Raw genomic sequence first — 27,295 nt, forward strand, 5'->3', positions numbered from 1 at the left:
AGCAGGCTGGAGCGCTGCAGTTACTTGTGATTTATTACAGCTCAGTGTATTCCCTCCCATCTTTCTGCCTGCCTCTGGGTTCCTAGGAGAATTCGAGAGAGGCTTAGAACTTCAGGGGGCAATACAGCTCCTGAATCATCCCTCTTCTGTGAGGAAACCCATCTCCTCCAAAGCATCGCTAACTCAGTGCCAAAGGTTTTATGCTGAGCAGCACTGTGCTTTTTGTTGCTCTAAGTACCAGCGATTTAGTCCCTGTCCAGGCTTGGGGGAGAGGGATAAGGATTTTTGCAAGCTGCAGACTTCATAACAAGCTAGGATATTAAGATCTACTTACTATAATAAAATGAAAGCAGGAGCCAACCCTGATCCTAGGGAGGGAGTAGAAGGGGCCTGTCCTCTCTGGTGGAGCCTGCCCTTACAAACGCCCCCGCTGTGGGAGAATGCATTCTCCTGAAACTTTCAGAGTTTCTGCAAGAGCAGTTGTTGGCAGCTTCTTGCTTTAGCTGAAATATGTTTTTGAAACACAAAGGCAGTTGCAGCTAACTGTGGCGAGCTGTATGAGAGTAAGGAAATGAGAAAAGTAAGCATGCGCAGCCAGACAACGTCATCATTTGTGAGCCACTCCATCATCTTGCAGAAACAGCAGACAAAAAAAAAAACTTCAGAAATATTTTATTTGTTTTGGCAAAAAACTAGAGTAACAAACTTCTTCTGGGTTCAAGTACAGTTTATAAACACAAGAAGGACCTGTTGCCAGCACCACTACTCCCATCGACCACACCTACAGGACTGGATTCTCAGTGCTTCATTAAAGAGTAGAAAGACCTCCAGCACCCATAGTCCTTGGAAAGGTCAAACTAAAAGGCTTAAATACATCTCCAAAATCCAAATACCATGGAACAGGGGGGGAGCTGCCACAGCAGCAGAGGTCAGAGTCACACAGCCATGAATCACGGGAGAAGGAAGCTTTTGCCTGTCATTCAGTCAGGGAAGGCAGAACAGCAATGGTAATGGAAGGCTTACGATCAATTCTGTACGTGATGTCCAAAGAGGAGTTGTGAGCAAGAGGATTTAGCATGAAAGTCAAGTTTTCCTCTGTGCCAGGGTAAATCACTGAGAACAAGCTGGTCGGAGTGTTACATGCTGCGAAACCAGCCCAGCTAACAGCAGGCTCAACTCGAGGTGCTGTGGGGATAAAAAGGCTGGTAGATTGCCCAGGCATACGCACTCGCTTTGGTGAGCCAGGCAGCCACGGGAGGAGAGGCTGGGGTGCCCTGTCTGACCTGGAGTTTGGGGTGCTCAGCATTGAGTGAGAGGAGTCTCTTCAAAAGCTCTCTCCGGAACTGGAAGAGAAGAATCCAGTGCTGCACAGGAATGCCCGATGCAGCGAGTGTGCCTGGAATGGAATCAGGTTGTCTTTGCTCTCCCGTTTTCCATCACAAAGCAGTGACGGGACTTAAGAACAGAATCCCTTTTATCCCCACCCTCAGAAGTTACCCTGGGACAACACTGTAACAGTAATCTGACTAGCTCTAAGAGAATGCCCAAAACTAAGCTGCCTGCCTCCCCTTAACTCTAAGGCACCCTTAAAAGAGAAAGAACCACAGAGGGTAGGGACACACAGCCTCCAACTGTGATACGTCAAAGCCAGTGATTTTTAGAAACACATAGAGACTGAACAGACTCACTCAACCCCTTTGAGTGATCTACCAGTGCTCAGCTGCAAGAACCAGGGCTCTAGGCACTGCACCATCTGGAATACTCCACAGCTCCTGGGGGTTGATCCTTTTCCAGCTCAGGTCTGTCCATTTGTTTCCAGGCTACTTCCTAAGTAAACAGGCAGTTGAAATTCCTTCCCAAGGACCTGTAAACTCTTCTATGTGTAACATTCATCACCTGTTATGAACAGGACCAATAAATTACAATGTCCAGAAAGCTCCGCCAGAACCAGGTATAGTCCCTGTTTTTCTAGAATTCCCAGTCATCCACATCCAGCTGCTCCAGGTTTGATACCAGCCCAAAAATGCCACTGGGATCCTGGGGCCGCGTTCCTTCAAAATTGGTGATTGGGGTGACGGGGCGCAGAAGTTCAGGGAGTGCTTCAGAAGCACGGCGCTTGATCTGCACAGGAAGGAGAGAACTCGGCTGCTGAAACGCTTCCCCACCCTCGCGCGTCACAGTCAAGCAGCAACAATGCGTGGTTATAGGCAGAAGGTAAGAACACGGCATCATCCTCCTGCCTGGACCGAGAGACGTGCAGGGCTTTCGCACTGCATCTTGTAACGGGAAAGTGCTTTGCATGCAGCCTTTTCAGCAGCACTTGGGTGCTGTGGTCCTGATGCTCCCCTCGGTGAAGCACCACCCTAACCCTCAGCTCAGAGCAAGCCAGGCAAATCATTTCAGGGGGAGGAGAGCCTCTGCCTCTTCCCACCCCAGGGCTGAGCTCACCAGCCTGCCACACAGCTGTAAGCAGCGCACAGGTCACCTCAGCTTGGTCTCATTAAGGACCAGGTTAGGACTGCCTTGCCCCAGTACTCAATAGCCTGTGGGTGAAAAACTGCTCTGGCATACAGGACAGGATTTACATCCTCTGTTTAGGTAAGGAAGAGATGCTCTGAGAACAGTCCATCCACCTGCGAGGACAACGCGAGGATCACCAAGCTGCACAACAACTAGTCACCAACCTAACTTAATCCTTTCAGATCACAGAAAATTCAGCAACTCAACATTCCCACCCCCAGGTTCAGTGGCACAGCAAGACAACTACAGAAAAGCCACTGTTCTTTATCTGCAGATTAAATGAGTTCCTTACCTGCTTGAAAAAGGGATGATTAAGCAGAGTGCCTGCGCTTGGCCTGTAGAAGGGAGTTAGAATAAAGTAAGCACACAAGAAAATGCCTCAGTGTTTAAAGTCAGGTAGTGGAGAAGAAAGAAAAGACCAGGGTCCTTCCTGCCTCTCATTTCTCAGCTATAGGATATCTCCCTTTTGAACCAGTAGCACTGTTATGTTCACGCGATGTTTTATGCAAGCAGTTCAACCTTCTGTGCAAGTCACCTACTTGCGCACCGCAACATTTGGTGAAGGGAAAGTTTCTGACCAGCGCAGTACGCTAGAGAACCTTGTCATGGCTAAAGATGACCTTGCGCTCACTACAGAGGAAAATATAGTTCTTGACCGCTTCCCATCGTTATTCTCTGCTGGCTGCACAGCAGACATTCGCAGTGATGGGAACTGGGTAAACACAGTCTCACAGAAATTCAAGTCGTTCAGTTTATTTTCCTGACGTGTAGCACCCCTCTGCCCCCCAAAGAAGGCTGCAGAGTAATTCCACAGGCTCTCTTATAGAAAGCGCTCCAAGTGTTAACACTAACACTGCTCATTTGACATACTTCGACTGCTCTTCTCAATGTCACTCCACTACACCTTTGGAAAGAAAACTTTGAAAAACCTCTGCTGGCTCTCGGTTTAATTTGCCCTAGAACAGCGCAGGTCTGCGAAGAGCAGCTTTCACCCGGCTTTACCTGAAATCGGGGTTCCGCTGGAGGCACTGCTCTACAAAGTTATGGAAGTAGGTGGAGAAGGTCCGAAGATAAGGGTGCAGGGTTGGCTCTCCGTTGGCCGCTCTGACGTTGCTAATAGCCATGCTCTCCCCCATCCCGTAGTTAGCGCTCGAATGGGAGGTTTTCATAGTCAGCTCATCAGCAGGAATTGTGGTGGTGTCTAGCAGGCAGGGAACAGTTCCATTCAGCTTCTCCAAGAGCATCTGGAAGAGAAGGGGCATAAGCAACATCGCACACAGAAAGACTAGACAGTTAAGATTTCTCATTCAGGTAGGCACAGCACCTTTCTGTGCTCACATCTCAGTGCAGCAAAGCAGTTCCATGTGCCAGGATGAAGGATGAGAAAGGAACAGCTTTTAAACCTTACCTGAGTAGAAGGCATGTCTTTAAATGGTACGTGTCCATTTGCCAGCTCGCAGGCTGTTATCCCTATGCTGTAAATGTCAGATTTTGCATCGTAACCCTGGAGATTCTAGATGAAAAGGAAAAGAAAAATTAGCCTTGCGGACATACGTGTGACTGCATGGGCAATACCCACTATTCGATATGCAGGACAGCAAGGCCTAATGATTAGAGCAGAAATAGTACAAGCCACATATAGGGTGGTTTATTGCAGTGGTGGGTTTTTTGTTTGTAAAAACACACAGTTAAGGGCAACATTTATTTAACTGAAATCAGCTAGCTAGGAGGGATGGCATCCACCATAGGGTAACTGGCATCTAATATAACACTTTGCTAACGGAGGTATCTGTAGAGGTACCTACAAAAAACCTATTTAGTCAAATAGATCAGATCAAATTCTACCTTCCCACCCTGCACCCACCCCAAATCCGTTTCCTCTAGCCTCTCCCCTTCCCTTTCCTTGCATTCGCGCACCTTCCTCTGGAGGGAAAGAAAAGACAATGTTGTAACATGGGCTTCTCAGCAATTGCCCCTTTTGACAGGAATACAGGCTTCCCCTTGCTCGGGGTCATTGGTTTTAAGGTAAAAAGGGTAGGAAAAAAAGGATAGAGCTCATCATGAGAAAAAGGAACCCTGTGGCTTTTGTCGTGTCCCTCCCACCCCCCGAACATGCCATAAGAACTCAGAAAATTATATAGAGATACCATATATCACTAAAAACTAGCAGGTTTTTTTTTTTAAAACACACCTGCTGTAAGACTTCTGGACTGAGCCAAGGCAGGACTTTGATGCTGTATTTGGGAAAGTCATGAACAACTTTGAGGCGCTGCCCATGGTTGATCATACTGAGATTACTTCGCAGGCCAGAGAGGTACACCTTCCCGTCTACAGAGATCAGGATATGGCTGGCTTTAACACTCCTGAAAAAAAGCAGAAATAGTCAGGTTCTCTGGCCTCAAAGGAGTTATGTTCCTTACAGCCTTCCCAGGAAGGCTTAGTGTGGAGGGGCACTGCAAAGAATTTAAGGCAGGCATAGGTAAGCTGAATTTCTTTTACAGTACATACAATAAAAGTAGTAACCATTAATAACCTAGAACTTTCAGCATTTGAAATTTACTCTCGCAACAGAAGGATGTATCAGAGAAGAGGAAAAATATGCTAAGGGATGGAGACAGTGATTTAGAAAGAGATTAAGAGAAGTGGTAGTACTAAAGAGAAATTCATCCTTAGTGAGCACCTATGGAAAGGATAAAAGCCTACTCGACCAGACAGCTCAATGCGCAGGGCAATACTTGATGACTTGAGACTCCTAACGATCATCCTGAATGCTGTGCAAAACCACTTCTACAAACATTAACAGGACTCTCTTCACCCGCTTTGCAGGTTCCCAAAGAATGTTTCTGTGGCAAGGAGAAAGGCAGGACTAAAGGTTATGGACCCAGGACCTTCAACAGTAACTGGGTCAATCCCCCACCACCACCACTGTCAGTCTCAATTTGGAGACTATCAACAGTATCTGAACAGAGCCTTAACAAGTCAGGCTGTCAACGCGAGCTGCGGTTGTGATTTTAGATACAGTGATCTTTGGGACACCTTCACGCAGTTTAGGAAGATCAATGATATAATTTCCCACAGGTATCAAACTGGCTTGCTCTAACAGCAAAGTAATACAAAACTTGACAATGCATTCCGCCTCTCTTGAGCTATCCACTCTGCTCTAATGAGGAGTTCTGTTCCTGAGAACTTCCAACAGAAGGAAAATAGATTGTGGGGTTTTTTTTAAATACCTATGTACATAGCCCATATGGTGGATGTAGTCAAGTGCTTTCAATACGCCTTGGAGGATATACGCAATAGCCAGTTCACTCATCCCATCCATAAAATGGGTACAGATTAAATCTTTTGCAGAACCTAAAAAGAAATAAAACACCTCTTAATTGGTCAGTAAAAAAAACCCCAAGGATACTTCACCTCTTAAATTTCATTTCACAGAATATGACGGTAAGACAAAGGTATTCCCTCTGCACCTACCATAGGCCATGAAAGACGTCACTACCCATAGCTCATTGTCAGCTATGAAAGTTGCTTTGTATGGCACGATGTTAGGGTGGTTGAAGAGCTTGGAAACATGAAGTTCCCCCTAAAATAAAAAAAGATATTTTGATTCAATTTAGTAAACGCAGAAATATGAATACAGTATTGGTAAGCACTGCTCTTGCTGTCTGGCCTCTCCTAAACTTGCATTATGGCCTAAGTGGATTCACGTTACCTGCAAGAACGTGACCATTTCATTTGTGCAGGCCTCCAAGTTCACTCTTCTGACTGTGACATACTCTCCTGTGGGTTTATACCTGGCCAGGTTCACAACCATCAAGTCTTCAAAGCCTCTGCCTGAAAGAAAAGGCATTAAAGCTTCAGCGATATTTCTGGAACCACGCACTTCAGGAGAACTCCTCCAGTCCTTGACTCTTAAATAATCTTTACACTCATTTACTGAAACTATTTTTGGCTTTGTGAAAAAGACTAATCGTTCATCAGATGCCACCTTCCTTGGCACATATCCCATCGAGAGAAATCCTCCTAGCCAGTAATATTATCCTGTCTTTCAAGTTCAGAACCAAGGAAGAAATAAAATGATTTTTCACAGCCCCGCCAAGGACAGGGACAGGTTTCAGGCTGCTTCTGCTGACTTTGTACTTCACTCAGTATCGCTAACCCACCACGTACCTCTTCCAGTTGAAAGCTTTTAGGATTGGCATCTCATTTTTTATTAAAGTGATTTTTAAAATCAAAGAGGACAGGCATCTAATGTCAAAAATAAGCAATCAATCAAGAAAAGGCCAACAAATCTGCAGAAGTTATCTTCTTTGCAAAGCAGACTTCCGATCCTCCAGCCCACTAGCAGTATTACCTATGATAGTGAGCAACTCATAACAGCTGCTGTCTGGTAGGAAGTTGCTCATGGTGTCCCTTTTAGGGGAAGAAGCTATCGACTCGGAGCTCGCCTCATTTGTCTGGGGGGGGAAAATAAAGTCAGGTCAAAAGAAATAAAGATCACATGCTACAAAAATCATCTGCTCCTTCTATTATCATACACCTCAAAATAATAAGACAGTTCTGAATATAGAAGAGAGAATTTAATTGCTGTTAAAATAATTTTAAATAGTTATTTATCAATTGAAATCCAGGAGATGCCTCATTTCAGAAGATCCAGATATCTGTGTTTCAAAACATGTAACCGTAACAGGTAGGTTCTTAATTATGATAATCTAAATTTTCTTTAGGAATATTTGGATAAAGCCAATTACTATTCCCCAGGACAGCTTAAGCACTGCTTTATAGTAACTACCTTTCTCCCACTAACTCTTGCCCGAGCAAAGGCCAAAGGAAAGCTTGTTTATGGCACTTCTCTGCACTGTGGCAGTCAGCATTCCTGTCTGATGCTGGGGCTGCTGGTTTTCAGCTGCTCATCTGTGATAAGACCAGCGCAGCTGAAGCTGCTTAGCTGAATGGCAGCAGCGATGAACCAACTTAGCTCAAGATATGAGGATCAGACACACATGAAAAGAGAAGCTCCAAATGAAAGCAAAAACTTAACTGCAAAGCATTAGTGCTTACAGAAAAAAAGAAAAGAAAAGACCCCACACCACACGGGGAAGCAGCACTCCCAAGCCTGTCAGCTTTTCTTCTCTACATCTGACATAAAGCTATCTGCTTTATTTACATACACATAAATCTTTCCAAGCAGGATTTTGCACAAGACAAACTTCAATATTCTGGCAAGTTCCATTATACCTTCCAACTCCCTCAAATTTCCAAAGTCACAAGGACAGCATCCTAATGGGGAACCAAATTTATTTGGTGTCTAAGATCAGATTTAGTTATCTCAAATTTCCAGCACATTAACTCCTCCTGACATTTGGAACTCCAGCTCATTTTTTCCACCTCATTCTTCATCAACTACAAATGCCCTTTATCAGACCTTTACTCATGGTACCTGAAGCGGAAGAGGCTTGTGCGCTTTCCTAGAGTGACAGCAAATACTCTTTTTTGTCCTCACTGAAAGATGGAAACAACACAGTGACAGCTGAAAAACAAGGAACCTGCTGTTCTACACTCAGTCCAGGGTAAACGTAGCGCAATGAGCACAGATGTGAATTTGCCGTAAATCATCCTTGGGTCCTTAAGTATACTTTGGGAGTAAACTAACAGTCACGCTTCCCAAGTTCCACCTTTTCAACTGACTTTGAACAGCGCACATTTTACCTCTAAAAATTTTTACCTCTAAAAATTTTACCTTTAAAATAGGTAGTTTTCAGTTAAGGGAAAAGGCAAAACTTAAGATTTGTGAACAGGTCAAACAACTCTAGCACAGCAACTCACTCCTGTTTCAGGATAACTAACCCCTGAGATCTCAGCAGTCCCAAATCCTTTATTCCAGTCGTAACACTACACAGTGCTGTTCCTTGGCTCAGAATAAGCAGCAACTTTCCATTCACATTTCAAACTTCTGTTAAAGATGCCTGTCAATTCTGATCTCAACTGTATCATTCATTACTTCTTCCAGCAATTTCACACAGTCCTGTCAACAGCAAGATTGCCAGGAGAGACACACAGGCAGATGGAAACCTCTGAAGCAGAAAGGCACCACCAAGGAAATGAAAGCAGGAGGCTCTGATAAGCAGCGTTATGGAGCAATGACAGCTGGTGAAACACTGAGCAATATGTAAGTGGTTTGCTTTATTAAAGTCCACTCCAGATATAGCATAAGCCAACAAAACAGATGCAAAAAAATTAAATAAATTTAATCTTATTAATGGTGTAGGCTGTTTCAACAGTAATGGAAAAATACTGTAAATTCCCTTTTTAAAAGTCTTCCAGTACATCAGAGGTATTCGCTCACCTCTCTCCATGTTAGCAGTGACCAATAACAGAGTTAATGCAAAAGGAGCTCTACCAGAAATTTATCAACATCATACAAGAGTTTTTAAAAAAAAAAAAAGTTAAACTGAAATGTCATTTATGAAATACTGCAAAAAAGCTCCTCAGTGGTTTCACACAGGACAACTTTTGGTGTATGGTCAAAAGCAAAAGCAGCTGCAAAATGAAGTCACATATGACTAGCTTTATGGCATGACATTCATTAAGAGCTAGCTTTCTGGCTTGTTGATCTGATTTTAATTTGAGATACATTTAAGGAAATTAATCTTTGAGAGGCAACTCCTGTTATAAATGCCATAAGAAAATCAGTTCTGGGATGCTACCAAGGGTCTGCGTTTATCTGAATTAGGAAGAGGGAATGTCGTTTTTGTTCTGCTGCCTTCACCTCCCCATTCCCTCGCTCACTTTCAGCATGAGCAACAAAAGTTTTCCTCCCATCCCTCTCCCCAAATTATTTACCTTTTTCTATAGCCCTGCTGGAAAAAGTAAGCTTTTATTTAAGATGTAAAAATCAAAATAAGAGTCAGCAATACCACTGCAGAGGTGACCAAACCCCAAGTGAATACTTTAACAAAACAAAACAGATGCTAATCTCAATTTGCCTCCAGTCCAGCATATGTGTAACACTCAGCAATTTAAAAAAAGTTGTGAATTTACTTGACTTTATACGAAACATTCAATATACATCTCATATTTTCAGCTTTGTTTGTGCCAGTAAATTACAGACACTGGCACAAAAATCAATTATAAGCAGCTTGAACTGACACAGTTACAATCAAATCACACTTAATTCATGTTTGTAATTAGCTTAAACTAGAGCAACACCTGCACACAGAAACGCTTCAATATGGTGTGGGTAGGTGGGAAATCATTTAGACAAATATATTGTATTGTAAGTTGTGTTATTCTATGAGCATTGTTCATTATGAACCAGATTGTGTGCAATCGGGGCCTGCAGAACAAAAAGCATCGAGGTAAAGTTTTCACCTGCCACACTGGCTGTATGTTTTTGAACAGACATTCCATGTCTGCAAGTGATTTTAGTTCTTAAGAGGCAAAGCTCTCCAAGCATGCACAGAATTGGCTCTGAAGACAACCAAACAGGAGGTAAAGTTACCCCCCAAAAAAAAATTGAACGATGTTTGGTTTTGATGTTTGAGCCTCTGTTGTGGCTGCTCTACAGGGGAGAGAAAGGAAAACAGAATCAATGTGTTCAGAAGGGAACACTGGTTTTGAATGGCCAACATAAAATTTTTTGGGCCTAGTTTTCAGAAGTCCCATAAACTAACCTCTTCCTTTTATTCTAAAAGAGAGTTACAAGAGATTAGCATCTCTGAAGAGTCAGATCTAAATCATCTCAAACAGGAGACCCTTGGGGGCCTGGGGGGAGTGGGGATGATGACACAAATACAAATCCAAAAGATTAAGTTTGAAGTTTTGACTTGTCACATATGGTTTGAAAACCACACACCAAAATCTCCACTCCAGGGTGAAACCTATTTCCAGGCTTGTAGAGCTAAATATAGAGATGAAGTATATAAGTAAGATAAAAAGAAAAAATCAAACTTCCACAAGGAATAATCTCCATGCAATGAACCACAGCACCACAGCCTGCAAAAGTCACTTACTTTTCTCCGAGAGTCACCCGGAGGCTGCTCTGGAGTAAAGAAATTAATTGTTCACCATGTTGTGTTCAACAGATACCCATTAAAAATATAGTTGGAAAACTGAATAAATAACCCTGCATGATACTTTTTGATACCAAATATATACAATTTTTTTTTTAGACAAAGACATATAATTTACACATAAGGTTGCAGCACTAAAAATAATCAACTGTAGTACAAGTATGGGAATTAGAGAGATTCAAGTAGCGCTACTGTTAATATATTCAGGATAAATGTAAGGTAACCATTTTTTTTATTATACCTCTCAACACATTCAAAAATGACATGTCTACTTTGCTTCAATACAGAAGAAACTATCTAAAGGCTATTTAAAGTAGTGAAAATTCTTCTACTCCACCTGGAAGCTCAAGATCTAGACATCTTCCCTATGCTCCGAGCACCTTCTATGTCACTGATCCAGAATTCTGCATCCTAGTGGGCCATTTTGCTCATTATGCATAGAGCAGAAGAGAAACCAATCAGCTCTCCTGCAGGCACACCGGGGAGCTATCATCAGAGTTTCAAAATCATCAGATTTTGCAGATCATCAGATCAAGCAGATCATCTTGAGTGCCATTACGCGGCACGTGCGGGACAACTGGGGGATGAGGCTCAGCCAGCATGGGTTTATGAAAGGGAGGTCCCGCTTCACTGACCTGGTCTCCTTCTATGACAAGGTGACCCGCTTAGTGGATGAGGGGAAGGCTGTGGATGTTGTCTACTTGGACTTTAGTAAGGCCTTGACGCTGTCTCCCACAGCATTCTCCTGGAGAAGCTGAGGGGATTGAGTGCACCCTCAGTTAAGTTTGCAGACGACACCAGGTTGGGTGGAAGTGTCGCTCTGCTGGAGGGCAGGAAGGCCCTGCAGAGGGCCCTGGCCAGGCTGGGTCGTTGGGCCGGGGCCAGCTGTATGAGATTCAACAAGGCTCAGTGCCGGGTCCTGCACCTGGGTCCCAACAACCCCAGGCAATGCTGCAGGCGTGGGGAGGAGCGGCTGGAGAGCTGTCTGGCGGAAAAGGACCTGGGGGTGTTGGTTGACAGCCGCCTGAACATGAGCCAGCAGTGTGCCCAGGTGGCCAAGCGGGCCAACGGCATCCTGGCTTGTATCAGGAATAGTGTGGCCAGCAGGACCAGGGAGGTGATAGTGCTCCTGTATTCGGCACTGGTGAGGCTGCACCTCAAGTACTGCGTTCAGTTTTGGCCCCTCACTACAAGAAGGACATGGAGGGGCTGGAGCGTGGCCAGAGAAGGGCAACGAAGCTGGTGAAGGATCTAGAGCACAAGTCTTACGAGGAGCGGCTGAGGGAGCTGGGGTTGTTTAGTCTGGAGGAGGCTGAGAAGAGCCCTCATTGCTCTCTACAACTGCCTGAAAGGAGGTTGTGGCGAGGAGGGGGTCGGTCTCTTCTCCCCAGTAACAAGCGAAAGGACAAGAGGAAACGGCCTCAAGCTGCACCAGGGCAGGTTTAGGTTTGATATTAGGAAAAACTTCTTCACCGAAAGGGTTGTCAGGCCCTGGCCCAGGCTGCCCAGGGCAGGGGCTGTGTCCCCATCCCTGGAGGGATTTAAAAGCCGGGTGGACGTGGTGCTTAAGGACATGGTTTAGTGGTGGACTTGGCAGTGAGAGGTTAACAGTTGGACTCTATGATCTTAAGGGTCTTTTCCAACCTTAACGATTCTATGATTTTAAAATCCATTTTTACTCAGAAAATTATAATTAACCTTCCCAAATCCCAAATCTATCTTTTGCATAGGAAAAAAGTGGTTATGCTAAGATATACAGAATGCAGGGCCTGAAAATAGTACTGCCACCAACATGAAATTGATTTCCAAGTAACTTGCTAGATCTTGGACACTCCATATTAAATTTATATGGTTAGCCAGCTTGAATAACCAGATCTGGTACTACAACCAGATTTATTCATCTCTTTTACTGTTAAGATACATATTTACAACCAAATTAATAGACCTCGGGGCTAAAATAAAACATTTCTAACAATGTCATCTAATGAGAGGAAAACTTACCTCCAAACAGTTCAAACTCTCTTAAGCCCTCAACAATGAACTTCTCAGACACCCACCGCTGAAAGAAAAAAAAAAAAAATCCCCCAGATAATTAGTTATTCCATCTAGAGACAAGTTTCTTTTCCCTCTCCCCCACAAAAAACATAAGAGAATCATAACACTTCAAGGATTCTACTGTGGTCTGACACTGATTAGCTGCAACATCGGAGTTACCTCCTTACTTTGGACAAGGATATTCTCGTGCCACTACGATGGCGTGCACCCAGCAACCACACAGGTGCTACTGCTTCTCCTGACCAGCATGCACTTGCCATAAAGTTAATATAATTTTAGATCATTCAAACAAGAACCTTTATACATGCACATACAGCAAAAATAATAAGCATGCTACAACCCCCTTATATAGGCAAATAAAAGTTGTTTGTTCGGGTATAATAGGTGTAAAAAAAGCTTGAGCTATTTACAATGCAGTGAAGTCTTTGAGAACTTATATATTTTGGCTACATATCTATTGACTGAATGCAAAATTAGAACATAAATATTTCAAAGCTGTTGCTCTCTTCCAGAATTCATGCTTAAAATTCACAGCAAGCATTAGGTTGTACAGAGAAATATTTCTACCATGCTATTCAACTCTGTGATTCAAGGAAAAATATATATACATGCACATATAACACACGATAGAATATGCAATTTTAGGCTTGCAGAGTGTTGTTTATTTAATGCTAGCTTCATGATCAATCACAAACACTCCCACGTTAGAATTTGTCTACTTGGTAAAATAACTGAAAAAATAGCTTATGTTGTTTAGGGCAAGGAAGCCAGTCCTAGAAAGCACCAGAGTCTTCAGGCGACAATGACTCAAAGCTCGTATATAACAATACCATTTTAAGGCGTTAAAAGTGGTTTTCTCGCATGAAACTTCCTCACTTAAAAATGCAGACTTAAACAAGGCTGTTGTACTTAGCTTTCCAAGCTAAGCTAAGTTTAGGGGGAAAAAAAAAACCAAACCACAAACAGAAACTGTCAGTGGTGCGACACAGGTGAAGCAGTGAGTTCTTAAAGAAATAATCAGCGTTACCCCACTTTTTCTTAATTACAATGCTCATTACAAACCCCTTGTGCCGCACACAAAGGAGATACAGGTGTGCAAGCAATAAATACTTCAGCACAGATTTCTTTTTGTTTGTTTTAACTAGCACCTAGCTTGCACGTCGATGCCCTGCCGATAATTAGCACGTTTTAATGTGACTTTAAGGTGCTTTCCAGGAGGCCGGCCCCGCCGCGGCTGCTCCGCACAAGCGCAAGGCAGGCTCTACCGACAGGCCGGCGTCTGAGGGAACTGGAAGGTGTTCAACACTCACCCTAATCCGTTCGGGTTTACTTACAAGAAAAGACATGGAATCCGCGTTTGCGTTACCACACGCAGCTCGTGAAAGGACGGGCAACCTGCAGGCACAAGAGCGGGTCACCCCCTCCCGCCTCGCCCCGGGCCCGGCAACCCCGGGCCGGGAGGGCCCTACCGGAGCGCGGCAGGCCGCGGCAGGCCCCGCGCAGGCCCCGCGCAGGCCCCGACCTCCCCCCGGGCCCCGCGGCCCCTCACCCGCTCCTCAGGCTGCGGCCGCCGCTTACCGGCAGGAGACGCTGCGCGTGTGACGCCAGCACGCCGCCACGTGATGCCGGCGCTCGCAGGCCGCGGCGCGTGCGTGACGTCGTCCCCGAAGTTCCCGCGCGTTGGAGGCAGGGGAAGCAGCCGGCGCCATCTTGGCTCCCTCCCAAAGCGGCCGAGGCTCGGCCGCCGCGGCTTCCTCCGGCACGGGGGCAGGCGCCCTGCCCGCCCGCGGCGCTGCTGCGGCCCCCTCCTACGACCTCAGGGGGCAAAGTCTCCGTCTCCACCCGCCCTAGCCCACAGGAGGGGAAGGACGCCCTCTCCCCCAGCAACCACCGCCCTCACGGGGAGCAGCTCCCGCTGGGGAAGAATCCCTTCCACCAGCACTGCAGCAGGGAACGCCAGCTGCTCCGTGTTTAAAACCTACGCTAACACCGACCCAGGACGAAGAAGGCTTCGAGATTCTACTAGATGAAAGGAACACAGAGTCCAGCCAAGTAAAGTAGGCAGGTGGAGTGTTTCAGTTATATTTTACTCTTCATTAGATTGTTCATTTGAATATTCATATTACAAAATTAGCTGCCATGGCCCACAAACGTATGGGACTTCAGGAAAGCTGTCCACTTACTCAAAAGAGCACAAACTAGTATTTCCTTTTGAAGAACCGCATTAATCTTTAAAGCTAAGTAGTGCTAAAATTTCACATCATCTACATTAGTTTTGGTTTTAAATAATTTTACCAACCATTACAAAATTAATGTATTTGCATGTATCAGGTTACAGACATTTGCATTTAAATCAGTGTTGAAGTATCCCATGCTGGAACAAGAAGTTTAAGCAATTGCTGTTTCAACAGCAGCTCATTCTTATTGCCTCAGAGCCAAGTCTGCAGAAAGTACTGAACAAGAAAATGCAAGACATTGTTTCCCCACAAAACTTAAAAGTCTGTTACAAGCAACAATAAAATGCCTTCTAGACAGGAAGCATTTATAAAATGCAGAGCGCTCTCTCAGTTAGCGAAGTGCTTGCACAGGGTCACTCACTTCATTCTCCCCATTTATATTCAAAAACCCGAAGTGATCATTTACCAGGCGAAGAGGATACACGTCCTCTGAAACGCTTTTACTTGCTTGGGGAAATTGGCAATTGCAGATACCTCACGGAGTCTAGCTTCTGGCTGAAGCGAACTAGGCAGCAGCTGCTGAGAGCAGGAGAAAAGTTTTTGAGGCAAACTCGCACAGTTCAAAATATTCAAGGAAAGCTAGTTGAAGCTGCTAACTCACCATGCACTCGCTCCTGAAGAAACACCAGGCTGACATTACAGACTTCACATTGTATTAAGCTTGCAGCATTCAAAACCACAAGTAGGAAACTGTTCATGTATTCCATTCCCTTGTATCTAACCCCTCTATATGTTTTACACATATGCCAATCATGCCCACAGGTGACTTAACACTGTTTCAGTCCCTTGTTTGTAAAAAAAAAAAAAGAAAATAAAAATCACTTCTATTCTACTGGGCTTAAATCCCTGAAGAATCCATACTGCGTATGGAAGGCTCTAAGTTTTGTGCCTTTACAAGCTTGATGCAAATAAATGCACAGTAAATGTTTATTGTGCAGTTTTCTTCCCCTTAAGTTTTATCCCCTTCCCTCCCAATAACTAAAACCAAAGTTTAAAACCAAAGCATGAATATGTTACCAGCACACGTGGACAGGTTTACAATCTTCTGTTTTTAAAGAACAAATGACAAAGAGCATTCAAGAATATTGCGATTTTTTTTTTTTTAAAACAGACAAGTAGCAAAAATTTATACCACCTGGCATAAAACTGCTGAGACAAAGCTCTCTACATACACCTGCATGTTGCTGTAATACTTAAATAAGTTACACCAATGCAAGGAACATTTCTCTTGATGGCTACTAGTGTTCAAAGAAGTGTAGGATTATGGAGTTCAGTAGGTCTTTGTACCCTGTGAATTAAAATTCTGCAGGTGGCACTGAGACGCTCCTCACAGTGGAGTCACATAGCTTTCACTTTGATTTGCTTCATCTTCATCTGCTTCTTCTCAAGTTTCTTCTGCTCACGCCGCAAAGCAGCCTCCTGTAGGCAAGGACACAGAGATCTGAAGGAACATCGGTGATCTCTTCAAAGAGCAAGCTGATCATTTCAGAAGAGCCAAACAAAAAAGACCTCCAGTACTTGGGCGCACATCTCTAACCACGTGAGCTGGCTCCTCACTGGGAGCCTTCGCACGTTTCAGAAAGCAACAGCGTATACCCTGAAAGTTGTCTGCCTTCCAGCAAATAAGAAATCAAAGTTGGCCGTTGCTGGTATACCTACAGGCAGCCCTGGAGATATCGTAGGAGAAATCTGCCAATAGCTTGTAACAATCTGAAAATCCATCTCACCTCCAGCCGACGCTGTTTTTCAGGATCCTCTTCATTCATGATTCGCTCCTTTTCTGCCCGTTTTTTCTCTTCTCGACGGGACTGGGCAGCCTCCTGTCTTTGGACGTGAGTCAGTTTAAGGAAGTTCTCTTCCACGCGAGCCCTGTTCTTATCAGCTTTTTGTTTACCCTTTTCACAGAGAAAAGCAAATGCAGTTAATATGGATTCTCCCATGAGCAGGATGCAGTATCTCTGCTAGTCATATTAGAAACATAAGGCTCCCAGTCTTAAGAATCCAGTGGTGATGGTTGCAATTCCATACAATATCGGAAGACAGAAACATATACACTACTTACTTCTCTGTTCAGACGGAACTTCTTTGCTTTGTCAATAGAGTAGATAACCATGCTCATCAGAGGCAGCAAAGACTCCATGTCCTTTGGGGAAGTGTTGCCTGAACCAGGCACTGAAATAAAGAGTTTCTTGTCAATTCAGAGAGGTTGGCAGGATTTTTCTACTTGCTGTAACGCTCTTTCCTTATTGCTCACACCATTCATGAAAGAAAGACGTTCTTATCCTCCTCTTTAGGAAGGACATAACTAACTAAAAGAGGCGTTTAGCTTTGGAGATCACATTTAGATTCCTCACACAGTGACAGGCACATTTCCCCCACACAATCCTTAGTTTTATTAGTACGGGATACAAACATAAGGGTTGAATTCAGGCTCTGACATTAGCTTCACTTGGAGCTATGGCCTTGAATTTTGAAGAGAACTATGGGCCTTTTCTAGAAGAGACTCCCAACAGGCTGTTTTTATTTCAAACCAGGGTTAACCAAGTAACTGTGCAAGCTCAAACTGCAAGGCATGTGGCTTAAAAACCAGCCGTCTTCCACTGGTGACCTAATACAACCACCAGTAGGGATTGAGTATGAACTAAGATCAACACTAGCAAGATTGAGTATCTTGTAACGATATGCTGCTCGGTCCCCAGGGTTATTACTGCCTTGTTAATCAATCAATGATCCTGTTACATGCACTGAAGTCATTCATCATATATTGTCTTCCATAGATGACAGAACTTGAGCATGTGACTTGCACAAATAAAGCACAACACCCCCCCAGATACACATACACACATGTACACCAGTTCTCTTACCATTAAATGTAAACAAAAGTGTCTTTTTAGTTTCGGGCAGTTTTGTAAGCTGACCCTCCCTGTTAGAAAAGAAAAAAGTGGCTGGAATGAGTGAAGAAAAATACAGGCATACAAAATACCTAACATTGTTAGGGAAAACCTGGTCAAGAACCAAGACACACTTGCAAACTACTCAAATAAAATAAACAAGATTAAAAGCCTGGCTGTAACCCAAATGTAAGTTTCAAAACTATTTGGATTCCTGAAGTGTTTTACTCCAAAGCATGCAGTGAGAAGGCATTAATGTAAAAACATAGTAACAGCACCATCCAATGTGATTGTCAGAGGTCACGTGAGTCCTAAGAGGGCCTGTATATTTTTAATGACATTCAGTTTTATATATGCCCTGTTGTTTATACTACTACAGATCTTATATAAAGATCAGTTAGGAAAAAAAAGCAAAACATTTTCTAAATAATTCAAGTCTTCACTGCCCAAAGCCCCACAGTATTCTAATGTAAGAAAGTCAGACCTACATTTCACAGATCCTCCAAAGCTTAGCAATTTCAGTACAAGGTACACATACTGCTGTCTTATAATTAAATCAAAGTATGTTCCTTTTTTTGGAGGGCAGTTTCAAGTTTTGATATGGATCATTTATTTATATGCCTGTGAGCATAATACACCCTTGCAAAAGCCTACACGGTAATTCGGATAAGATAAATCACCCACCACTTGGCAATTCTGAAGCAGCAGCTAGAAGCACCTCAAGACTAGGAGGCTTAGAGAAACAGAAGAGATACTGCATCTGTGTATTTCTGAAGCACGGCTCAGAACCAACCTGAGCAAAAGTACCCAAGCGATGGATTCAACAGCAGCATGTTTACCCCTATCAGCTAGGGAAGGGCAAGCAGCCTTGATGGTTTTTGTTTTAACACTGCAGACTTCACTTACACCTAGTTCTCAGTGCATTCAAATAGCATCCGAGTTAGTGCTGAGTTCTCCTCCTGCAGTGTTATTTCTCGGCCCTTAGACTCTGACATGCCGTATACTTTTAGTGGGATTACTCAGTTGTTTTCCATGCAGCTGTGTACACTGTCGCTGCCAGGTGTTATCTGAAATTTGTAGCTGCCCAAACTACAGCATAACCAGCACAGAAAAATAAGTATTAAGGTAATACAGCACCTTGACCTTCTAAACTAACACAGCATTTGGAAGCATCGGGTGTGTATTTATTCACCTGTTTCACCTTTGCTCCCAATTTCTCTTTGTGTGCATTCCAGCAGGCTTCACACTGCAAACAAGTTTGTCAACCTCTATTTTGCTTAGTGTTACAATAGCTACCAGGAGGAGAGATCTAGCTTTATACGTACTCTTGCATAAGTTTTGGACCGGAGAACTGGTCCGAGAATTGGACGGACTCAATCTTGTCAGCATAGTGCGTGAGGAAATGTATCATCTAAAAGAGAAACTGGGATTAGTTTTTCCCAACACCAATCCATCTGCAGCCTACCCACTCCATATGGGTTTGCCAAAGTGTCCATATATCACTCAGAAAAGTGCTCTGCTCAGCTTCCCACAATGACACTGAAATTTAAACTGTCAATTTTTTTTAGCTTTTGCTAGAAGGGGCCTCAATACATGGAATTAACGTGAGCAACTCAGATATTAGATATAGAACTCCTAATTGGGATTTTCCAATTCATTTGATAACAGATGTCAGCTTTGAGGACCTGCAGACACACCATCAACACCCTCCTTCAAACTGGCTGTTGAAGCCAACTCCCAGGTTTTGAAAGGCAGTTTTAAGTCTGCAGTTCACATTAGACTAACAGTTGCTATGTAAAAGGAATAAAGACGTGAAAATTACATCCTTCTTCCAGCCCTTAAGCTTCCTTAGGGTCTTGATTTCTCTAGATCTCACAGGGGCCCTTTGGCTCTCCTGTTGTGATGTTTACAGGAGATAAAGATTAGAACTTCTTTGCATAGGCTGTAAGTGCCAGGGTTATCAAGGAAGATTTGTACTAATTCATTCAAGATTACCTTAGCGTCCATCATTCCCTCTGTGACCTCCCCCATCTCCGACAAGATAGCCAGCGAATCTGGAAGCCCGTATTTTGCACCAGACTTAGGCTTATCACTGCAGAACTCGCTCTGTTTCAAAGAAAACAAGGGGAAAGAAAGAAAAATAAACACAAGCTTGTAAGTATCTTATCAGACTGAACTGTTCCAGCACAGTGGGACCCCTAAAAGTACCAGATAAGAAACAATAACGATACACTAACTCAGTCACTCACTCTGGCTGGGGACATTTCAAGCATAAAGTAAAGCATGCAGTAGCAATAGTCTTTAAGTTCGTATTTCCCTTCAATAGTGAGTGCTTTAAGGAAAAAGATAAAACAATTGTAATACATCCATGCTGGAATGCTCAGAGTGGATTAAGGCATTTTGCTTATATTGCCGAGTGCTGTTACTTGAAACAAGTTGTGAGAGAAAAGATTTGCAGACGACTGCTTGTTATCACTGGATTCTTGCAAGCTTCAGGGATTGAACACATGGGAAGTTTTAATTTCAGATCCCATAAAAGCAGATGACTTAGACCCAAACTTTCCACATCACATATCACTTATTAAGTTTACTTTTCAATCCTTGGAAAAGTAATTTGTGCAAATTAAATGAGGTGAAGTGACACTCGTGTGTATCCTGACAATATACTTCAGCCTCCTCCTAAATGAACTATACACCAAAAGGAAGATGTAAGCTGCTTTCGATTGCCTCTTTCCCCGCAGTTCTGACAGCAGCTGGCTAGCACTTCAGATGTTTGATGGCATTAGACTTTCACTCATTAGATGAAAACGTCTTTTCCCCACACACTAATTCCAACAGGTCAGTCACAAGTTTTCTGCTGTTCCCAAGAAAATAAGCGATCTACAGGTCACAGGTTCTTATATCCCATTATTTATCACGTTAGTGTGCCCAGCATGACCATACGTACCAGGTCCTGCATTTCTTTCTGAAGTCGCACCAGTGCTTTTCTCGTTCCAACAGCAAACACGTAGGTGTCCATATCTTCATCATTCATTGTTACTTTTATTTGCTGTGGGACAGAACGTTATTAGCCTTGATCAGATTTATATGATGTACTCTGCCTTCAGACTACTGGCCAAATGGAGGCCTATGTCTTCTATGACTTCAATGTTTGTCTGACACTTTGATTCGTAAGAACAAAGACTAAGTGAGGCCATACACAGCTAAGATAAAGGTTGTTGATTTAAAGCTTCTCAGTGTGTCCTAAAGTAAGGTAGCTTTTTAATTTTATTGAGTACTCAGTTCAGTATTCTGGTATAACGCTACAGTGTAATGACAGTGACTGGAACAGCAGAGTTGTAAGACTTCTTTGTGGTGCAGATATCTATTGCTTATAAGCAACTGCCCACATCAAAATTAAAATACGTTAATAGATATAAGTAAATTAATTATAGATACATGGAAAGAGTATTCACAGTGCACACGGCCACTGTTCTTCCAAAATGTAACCTCTCTTGGCATTTATGCGGTTAGAGATTCCCCTCATCTCCAAGAGCAAGGGCCAGGCAAAAAGTAACATTACAGGATATAATATCCAGGCCAGCATATGCGTTAAGCAGCTCTGTTCAGGCAGACTGAACAGACAGAAGAACAATCATTAAGTACTTCAGATTGTAAAACCCCTTTTTATCAAGATGAGGTCTTGAAGCATGATAGACTGTTCACAAAACCACTCAAACAATAAAAGCCATAGATAAAACTTCCAGTCATCAGCAGTTTGCATTTCACAGGCAGAAAAGAAATACAAATTATACGAATTATTCTTTCTGGAAGATAGGGAATACTATACAAAGACACCTAGCAGTTTACTTGTGTGTCATGAGAACAACCAAAAGCAGCAGAGCAGAACCCAAGGAATGCAACAATTTATCACAGCTAATCTAAAGGGCTGAGTACATACCACTTGGTCAGAAGCTGGCCTCATCATGCGCGCGAGAACGTTCAGCAGGTCTTGTCTCTTGAGAAACTAAAAACACAAGTTTGTAAACACAGAAGAAGAAAACTAAATATACCTCAAGTGCAGCACTTCATTGGCGGAGAGCAATGGGGCTCAAGGAAAAAGAGGACAGTTATAAGTAGATGTTTTTCGTAGAGTAATTTAGCTTTGAAGGGTCCTTTAGAAGTCGCCTACCCTGCTCAAAAGCAGGCCTACTTTCTGCATTAGATGAGTTTCTCAGGGCCTTGTACCCTCAAGTTATGAGCTGAACCAATGTGTGGGGCTGTTCATCCCAGGTGCAGCAGGACTTTGTCTGTTGTACTTCATTGGAATTCCTCCTGGCCCATTCCTCCAACATGCTAAAGTCCCTCTAAATGGCAGCTGCTGGGCTATTCAGCATCCAGTTACCTCTGTTTACACTATACTTCTGTTTTCTATACTCCTTCTGTAAGCATTCACTCTTACCCACTTTGATGGGCAGAATACAGGCCTGTACTTTAGTCTGACCAGTCTTCCCTTCACGTGTGCATATTCAGAATCCTGTCTCTGAATGTGAGTGAGAGTCGAGCTAGGACTCCTTGTTGCTCACACAGGAATGGAAAAGCCTCTAGAACCTGAAAACTGGTGACAGGTAAACAGTGTTACAAACTCACTCATCCTTACCTTTAGCTGGATGAGCATTCCTTCACAGCACACCCTTCCAGAGCACCACAAGTTATATATGTGTTCATTTTCTTGATTTAGTTTCCCAGTGCTTGTAGCTTCTTTATTAGTGCCATCATCCCCTGAAGAAAACAACAGTGAAAGAGAACTGCAGTCTAAAAATCACAAATTTAAACACTGAACTTCACCAGTAGGCTTAGAGCTCAGTTGTTGCTGGATTACTTCAGCATCACCGTGACATTCCTGAATAATTCATACTACAACACCATAATCTAATTTCAGGTCTGGAAGACTGGCACGCTATTTGTCTACACACGGAGCTGTCATTAGTGCTATCATGCATCTGCATAGAAAAGGTTACTCTTCTCTATAGCCTACATCCAGGTCTAAAGCCAGCTTTATTCAAATAAACTAAAAATGGATCCAGAGTCACTATGGAACTCACCAACAAGAGCAAAGTTACTTTCCAGCAGCTCCCTGTGAGTATTAAACCATGCATGAGCCAGACGGTTGTTTTTGTTCTTCCCAATGATGTAATTCATGATGTAAGCAAGAAGACCTGTTACCATCAGGATCTCCATGTAATAACTCTCCCAGCTGTTCTGAAGGTGAGCAGGGACCTATAGTGAGTGAATGGAGACTGGGTTTTATGTATTGAATGAGTGGATTCCATATAGACAAACAATTCAGAAAACGCAGAGTACTGGAGAAGCTTCATCTCAAACACAGCAATGAGCTTGACAAGGGCGACAGGACAGAGCTAAGCCTACGTAATGAATTTGGCTCTACTGGGACACAGTAACCATACAGGAAACAACTGATAATAGCATTCCCCAAAAAATTGGCTAATATAAACAAAATACTTCTCTCTTCCAAGTGAGCCTGTGCTAGCATGTGCCCCTCAGAGCAGTCAACAGCCCAGCATTTCAACCCACTGATCATTCGAGCTTGATGCCCTGCCCATCACAGCATTAGCTGATCATCATGTAACTTCTGTTGAAATCTACAGTAATACCCAACGTCCAGGAGTGTTTTCAGGCTGCCACCAAGAGCCACAGACTGCGTGGGGGAGCAGGGAAGCCTGCCCGACCTCGCCATCTTCAGAGAATAATGAGCCGTTCTGCTAGCACTGTATCACCCTCCAGTCATAAAAGTACCCAAACCTTAAATTTTCACTACCAAGGTCAGACATAATACTTTAAAAAAAAAAAAAAAAAAAAAAGAGATCTTAGGGATAATAAAAATGCAGGCCTCAAGCACCTGATCATTCTGTAAAAGACTCTCTTGGGAGGCAACAAGAGAGCCATGCACAGTGGACAGAGAGATTGGCTTCAAAACCATCAGAGGAGTCAATTTCTATTCTGAAACTTTAGCCATAGACAAACTAAAAATACAGTGTTTACTGAAAGCATATCATCACTGCAACCTCTTCTTTAAGTGTTGACGAAGCACTCAGACATTCTGGGATGTATGGTTTTCCTCTGGATTAAATGAAGCTCTTCACTGTAGCTCCTCCACTATAGTTCCTCATAGCTTCTTTTACCCTTTTACCCTTTTACTTCTTTTATGACTAAGTCATAAAATGCTTTGGTCCAAACTCTGTTTCAAAAGGTCTATTTCAATGAAGAATGTCCTGATCTATATTCCAATTACAATTCTCAGTTTGAGCACAAAATAGAGCATTGATCCAAGGATGGCAATTCTAGCAGCTTAAGAGAGAGATCAACAGACCAAAGGCACCTGCCCTGGAAGTTTTACTTCAACAGTTGCTATTTGAAGTAGCGTAAACCAATGCAGAAGAGCATGGCGTTCAGAGCTGGCACACCCGGATCATATTCTGCTGCTATCCTGCTGCAATATTTCAGGTATTTCTTGTCTCCACACGTCTTCCCATTTCTGCACTGTCCCTTGTTAATTCAAATAGCAAATTCTTTAAGACAAATTCTCTCTTATGTGTACGTTTGTACACCAGTGACATTATTGGCATACTGTCTTAAAAAAATAAGTGATGGAACACCAAATAGAAAGCAGATCAACATCTATACCTACATTAACTATTGTTATGGGGTCTTTATTTTTGCTAGGAGATGCATCTGGCTTCTCTTCATAGCCTTCAAACTCCTCATCATCATACGGTTCACTCTCGGTATCACCTTCCTAAAGGACAAAATCATCAACAGTGTGAAAATCCACAGCCCGGTAAGCAAAATCCAAAAAGATAAGGTGAGAAAGAAAGGTGTAGAGATACTGTAAGGAAACACATAAGGAAGGAGATGAGGCATTACCTGTGCATCTGCATCATCAAAGTCTTCCTGATTCTCATCCTGACCTTCCAGCTCTACAGTGGCTTCTTCTTCATCGTCTTCTGTAGTGATGATCCGCTGAGGAGACTCTGTGACTGCATCTTCATTAACATCTTCAAATTCAGCAAAGTCATTATCATCATATTCCATAATGTCATCTCCATCCTCAAATTCATCATATTTTGCCAAAGAAAAACTCCATGGGATGAACAGGACAGCAATAAAAATATATAACTTCTTCATTTTCGCTGCAAAAAAAATCAAACATTGCAAAAAATCCTTATCAATTCTGTTACATCACACCTCCAGTAATGCCCAACTTCCACGAACAATTTAAAAATACTACCAGGGGTCAGACCAGAGAAATAAACCCCTGCCTGCTCTTGTCATCTTCTGCCTAAAGAAGGTGAATACTCTTACAAGAAAAAATAACTTTGAAGGTGAGGTTCTAGACTCTTGCTTGTAGCCGGAGCAGCTGAGGCAGCAGCAAGTGCGCATCTGGCCGAGCTGTTCAGATGAGCAAGTTCTGGAAGCAGAGACGTTCCGCTATAAAACTGACTCTCCAATAGCATCTCTCAGTCAGTCAGCATTGCCAGCTCATTTCAAAGACCACACACTGTGCCTACAGTTGTTAGTAATTAGCAATTAGACACAGATCAGTGAATGTGTAACAACAGCAGTCAATCTCAAAATAAACTTAATTCATTTACTTTAAACAGCAACGCTCCGATAGCCTCTGCTAGTTTAAAACTGCTCATCTTTGATTTTCTGCACTGCGTGCTCAAAATCAGGTCCCACAGCGTCCCAGTGCTATTTCTGTTTAGAGACCTTTTGTTGCAAGGTCTACAAAAAAAAAAAAAAAAAAAAAAAGCATGAAGAGGACGGATACTGCACTGGCCCCCAAAACAACAGAGCAAACTGGGGCTCGTGAGACTAAAATCCACAGATCTGCCAGAAACGTGCAGAGACAGTTTGTCAGTTCACCTTTTTTTGCCCTCGGCTTCCTCTGTCTTTTCTGCTTGATCCCAAAACAGTCCCAGTCTCCCGCTCAGACTGTACATCGCAGAGAATTATAGGCTGCCAAGGTCCGAACTAAGAGCCTCAAGAGGCAGTAGTAACCCTACTACTGCATTTCACAAATAGCTACGGAGGATCAGCTGCATCAGCCTTGGCAGTAAGGCTCATTTTACTCCCTCCCGCAACCAGATCTGAGTGGGAACTTGAATGTTAATGAGATTGTTCTGTTAAAAACTTGAAATAGAAACAATTTGTTTCTAAATTAGACCAGCACTCCTCTGAGCACTACATGCAGGGAACCCACTGCTAGGAATGACAAGAACAGCTAAAATAAACGCCTCTGTCAAAGACTTCTCACTCTAGCAAAAACCTGAACAGAACATTTTCACAAGAACATTAAACAAGATGGGAAGTACAGCAAGGCAGAGCCCAGGAATCTAGCACATCGTCTGGGTATGTCACAATTTTATGTGAGTTTAAACAGAAAAACAAAACACTATTTACATATGACATAATTTGCATTCAGAGGTTAAAAATGCCAGGACAAGAGAGCCACCTGCTCAACCAAACCCCAGCAGTTTCACAATAAGAATTTCGAGACTATTGGAGTATATCCACTTTCAAAAGACCCTACAACTCCATAAAGCCTTATGCAAAATAAACTTCTGCAGCTGATTCCAAAAGACGGCTGAACTAGAGATGGGTGAAAACTAGAACGCACTGCTACCGCGGCTGTCTGCCACAGGGCAGAGCGGGTGCCGAGTACAAACTGCACGAAGCAGAAGGCGCTGGGGCAGGCCCTGCGCGACCCACATGGCACCGACGTTCCCTGCAAGAGGAGCCGATTCATCCTCCCATCTCCAGAGGGGCGAGAGGGAAGGGAGAGGCGCCGGGGGGCCCGGCCCCCACCCTGGCCCACCAGCCCGAAGCCGGGACACCCCCCGCAGGCGCCGCTCCAGGCCCACGCCTCCGCTCCCAGCCCCTTCCAGGGACACGAGTCAAGGTGAGCGGGGATAAAATCAGCTCCCTGCTCCCCCACCGCCCCACTCCCGGCCCCAGAGGGGTGCTGGGGGCCCCGGCCCCGCTGCCGGCCCCTCCTGCCCCCGCGGGGCGCAGCACAGGCCCCGCACGCCCGGTGCCCCCGGAGCCAGGCCGCCCCTCTCGGGGGCACTGCGGGGCGGAGGGCGGCCGGTAACGGGCAGTGGGAAAGGGGACGGGGTGAGGCCGGCCCGTGAGGCGGGAGCGGGGTGCCCCATCCCGGGAGGGCGCGGAGCTGCCGCCGCGGGGCCGCGGGGCCCGGCCCGGGGCCGCGTTACCTGAGTCACGCGGCGCCGCCGCCGCTTAGGCCCGGCCCTCGCCCTCCGCTCGGCGCCCGCCGCCGCGGCCGCAAGCGGCGCAGCCTGCGTGCTTTGCGTAGCGGGGGGCATGCGCACTGCGGGCCGCCCGGCCGCCTGTGCGCGGGGCTGCGCGTACGCGTACACGCGTGGGCAGGGGAACCCCCGGCCGCCCGCCTGAGGAAGCAGCCGGGCCCCGGCACCGCCTGCGCGGCCCCGGGGCTGCT

General features: G+C 44.2%; 2 protein-coding genes across 12 annotated transcripts; both read right to left on the reverse strand.

Moving 5' to 3' along the window:
- Positions 1 to 1,906: 1,906 nt before the first annotated feature.
- STRADA (STE20 related adaptor alpha) lies at positions 1,907 to 14,476 on the reverse strand. 7 transcript variants are annotated; one of them, XM_082331844.1, is made up of 13 exons: positions 14,226 to 14,476; positions 13,982 to 14,042; positions 12,594 to 12,651; positions 10,533 to 10,561; positions 6,875 to 6,977; positions 6,233 to 6,354; positions 5,995 to 6,103; positions 5,751 to 5,874; positions 4,712 to 4,883; positions 3,929 to 4,033; positions 3,523 to 3,764; positions 2,813 to 2,855; positions 1,907 to 2,121 (listed from the first exon to the last, which is right to left on the reverse strand). In XM_082331844.1, exons 1-13 carry the CDS (start codon positions 14,354 to 14,356, stop codon positions 1,969 to 1,971), a joined length of 1,452 nt encoding a protein of 483 aa, XP_082187970.1. In that variant the 5' UTR covers positions 14,357 to 14,476; the 3' UTR covers positions 1,907 to 1,968. The 7 variants fall into 7 exon arrangements, 6 of the variants coding, with proteins under 6 accessions (XP_082187970.1, XP_082187969.1, XP_082187973.1 ...); XM_082331843.1 differs by having other exon boundaries at positions 13,958 to 14,042; XM_082331847.1 differs by having other exon boundaries at positions 14,197 to 14,256.
- A 1,386-nt stretch (positions 14,477 to 15,862) lies between these two features.
- Positions 15,863 to 27,151, reverse strand: CCDC47 (coiled-coil domain containing 47). 5 transcript variants are annotated; one of them, XM_082331851.1, is made up of 15 exons: positions 27,051 to 27,151; positions 25,428 to 25,560; positions 25,138 to 25,339; positions 24,700 to 24,965; positions 24,464 to 24,571; positions 22,860 to 23,034; positions 22,415 to 22,536; positions 21,716 to 21,781; positions 20,723 to 20,824; positions 19,771 to 19,881; positions 19,101 to 19,186; positions 17,749 to 17,807; positions 16,947 to 17,056; positions 16,612 to 16,779; positions 15,863 to 16,303 (listed from the first exon to the last, which is right to left on the reverse strand). In XM_082331851.1, exons 4-15 carry the CDS (start codon positions 24,958 to 24,960, stop codon positions 16,223 to 16,225), a joined length of 1,449 nt encoding a protein of 482 aa, XP_082187977.1. In that variant the 5' UTR covers positions 24,961 to 24,965; positions 25,138 to 25,339; positions 25,428 to 25,560; positions 27,051 to 27,151; the 3' UTR covers positions 15,863 to 16,222. The 5 variants fall into 5 exon arrangements, with proteins under 5 accessions (XP_082187977.1, XP_082187976.1, XP_082187979.1 ...); XM_082331850.1 differs by lacking the exon at positions 27,051 to 27,151 and adding an exon at positions 25,702 to 26,962; XM_082331853.1 differs by lacking the exon at positions 25,428 to 25,560 and having other exon boundaries at positions 25,138 to 25,243; positions 27,051 to 27,092.
- Positions 27,152 to 27,295: the final 144 nt, after the last annotated feature.

This window comes from Platalea leucorodia (genome assembly GCF_965183815.1).
Source record: "Platalea leucorodia genome assembly, chromosome: 22".
Classification (NCBI taxonomy): domain Eukaryota; kingdom Metazoa; phylum Chordata; class Aves; order Pelecaniformes; family Threskiornithidae; genus Platalea; species Platalea leucorodia.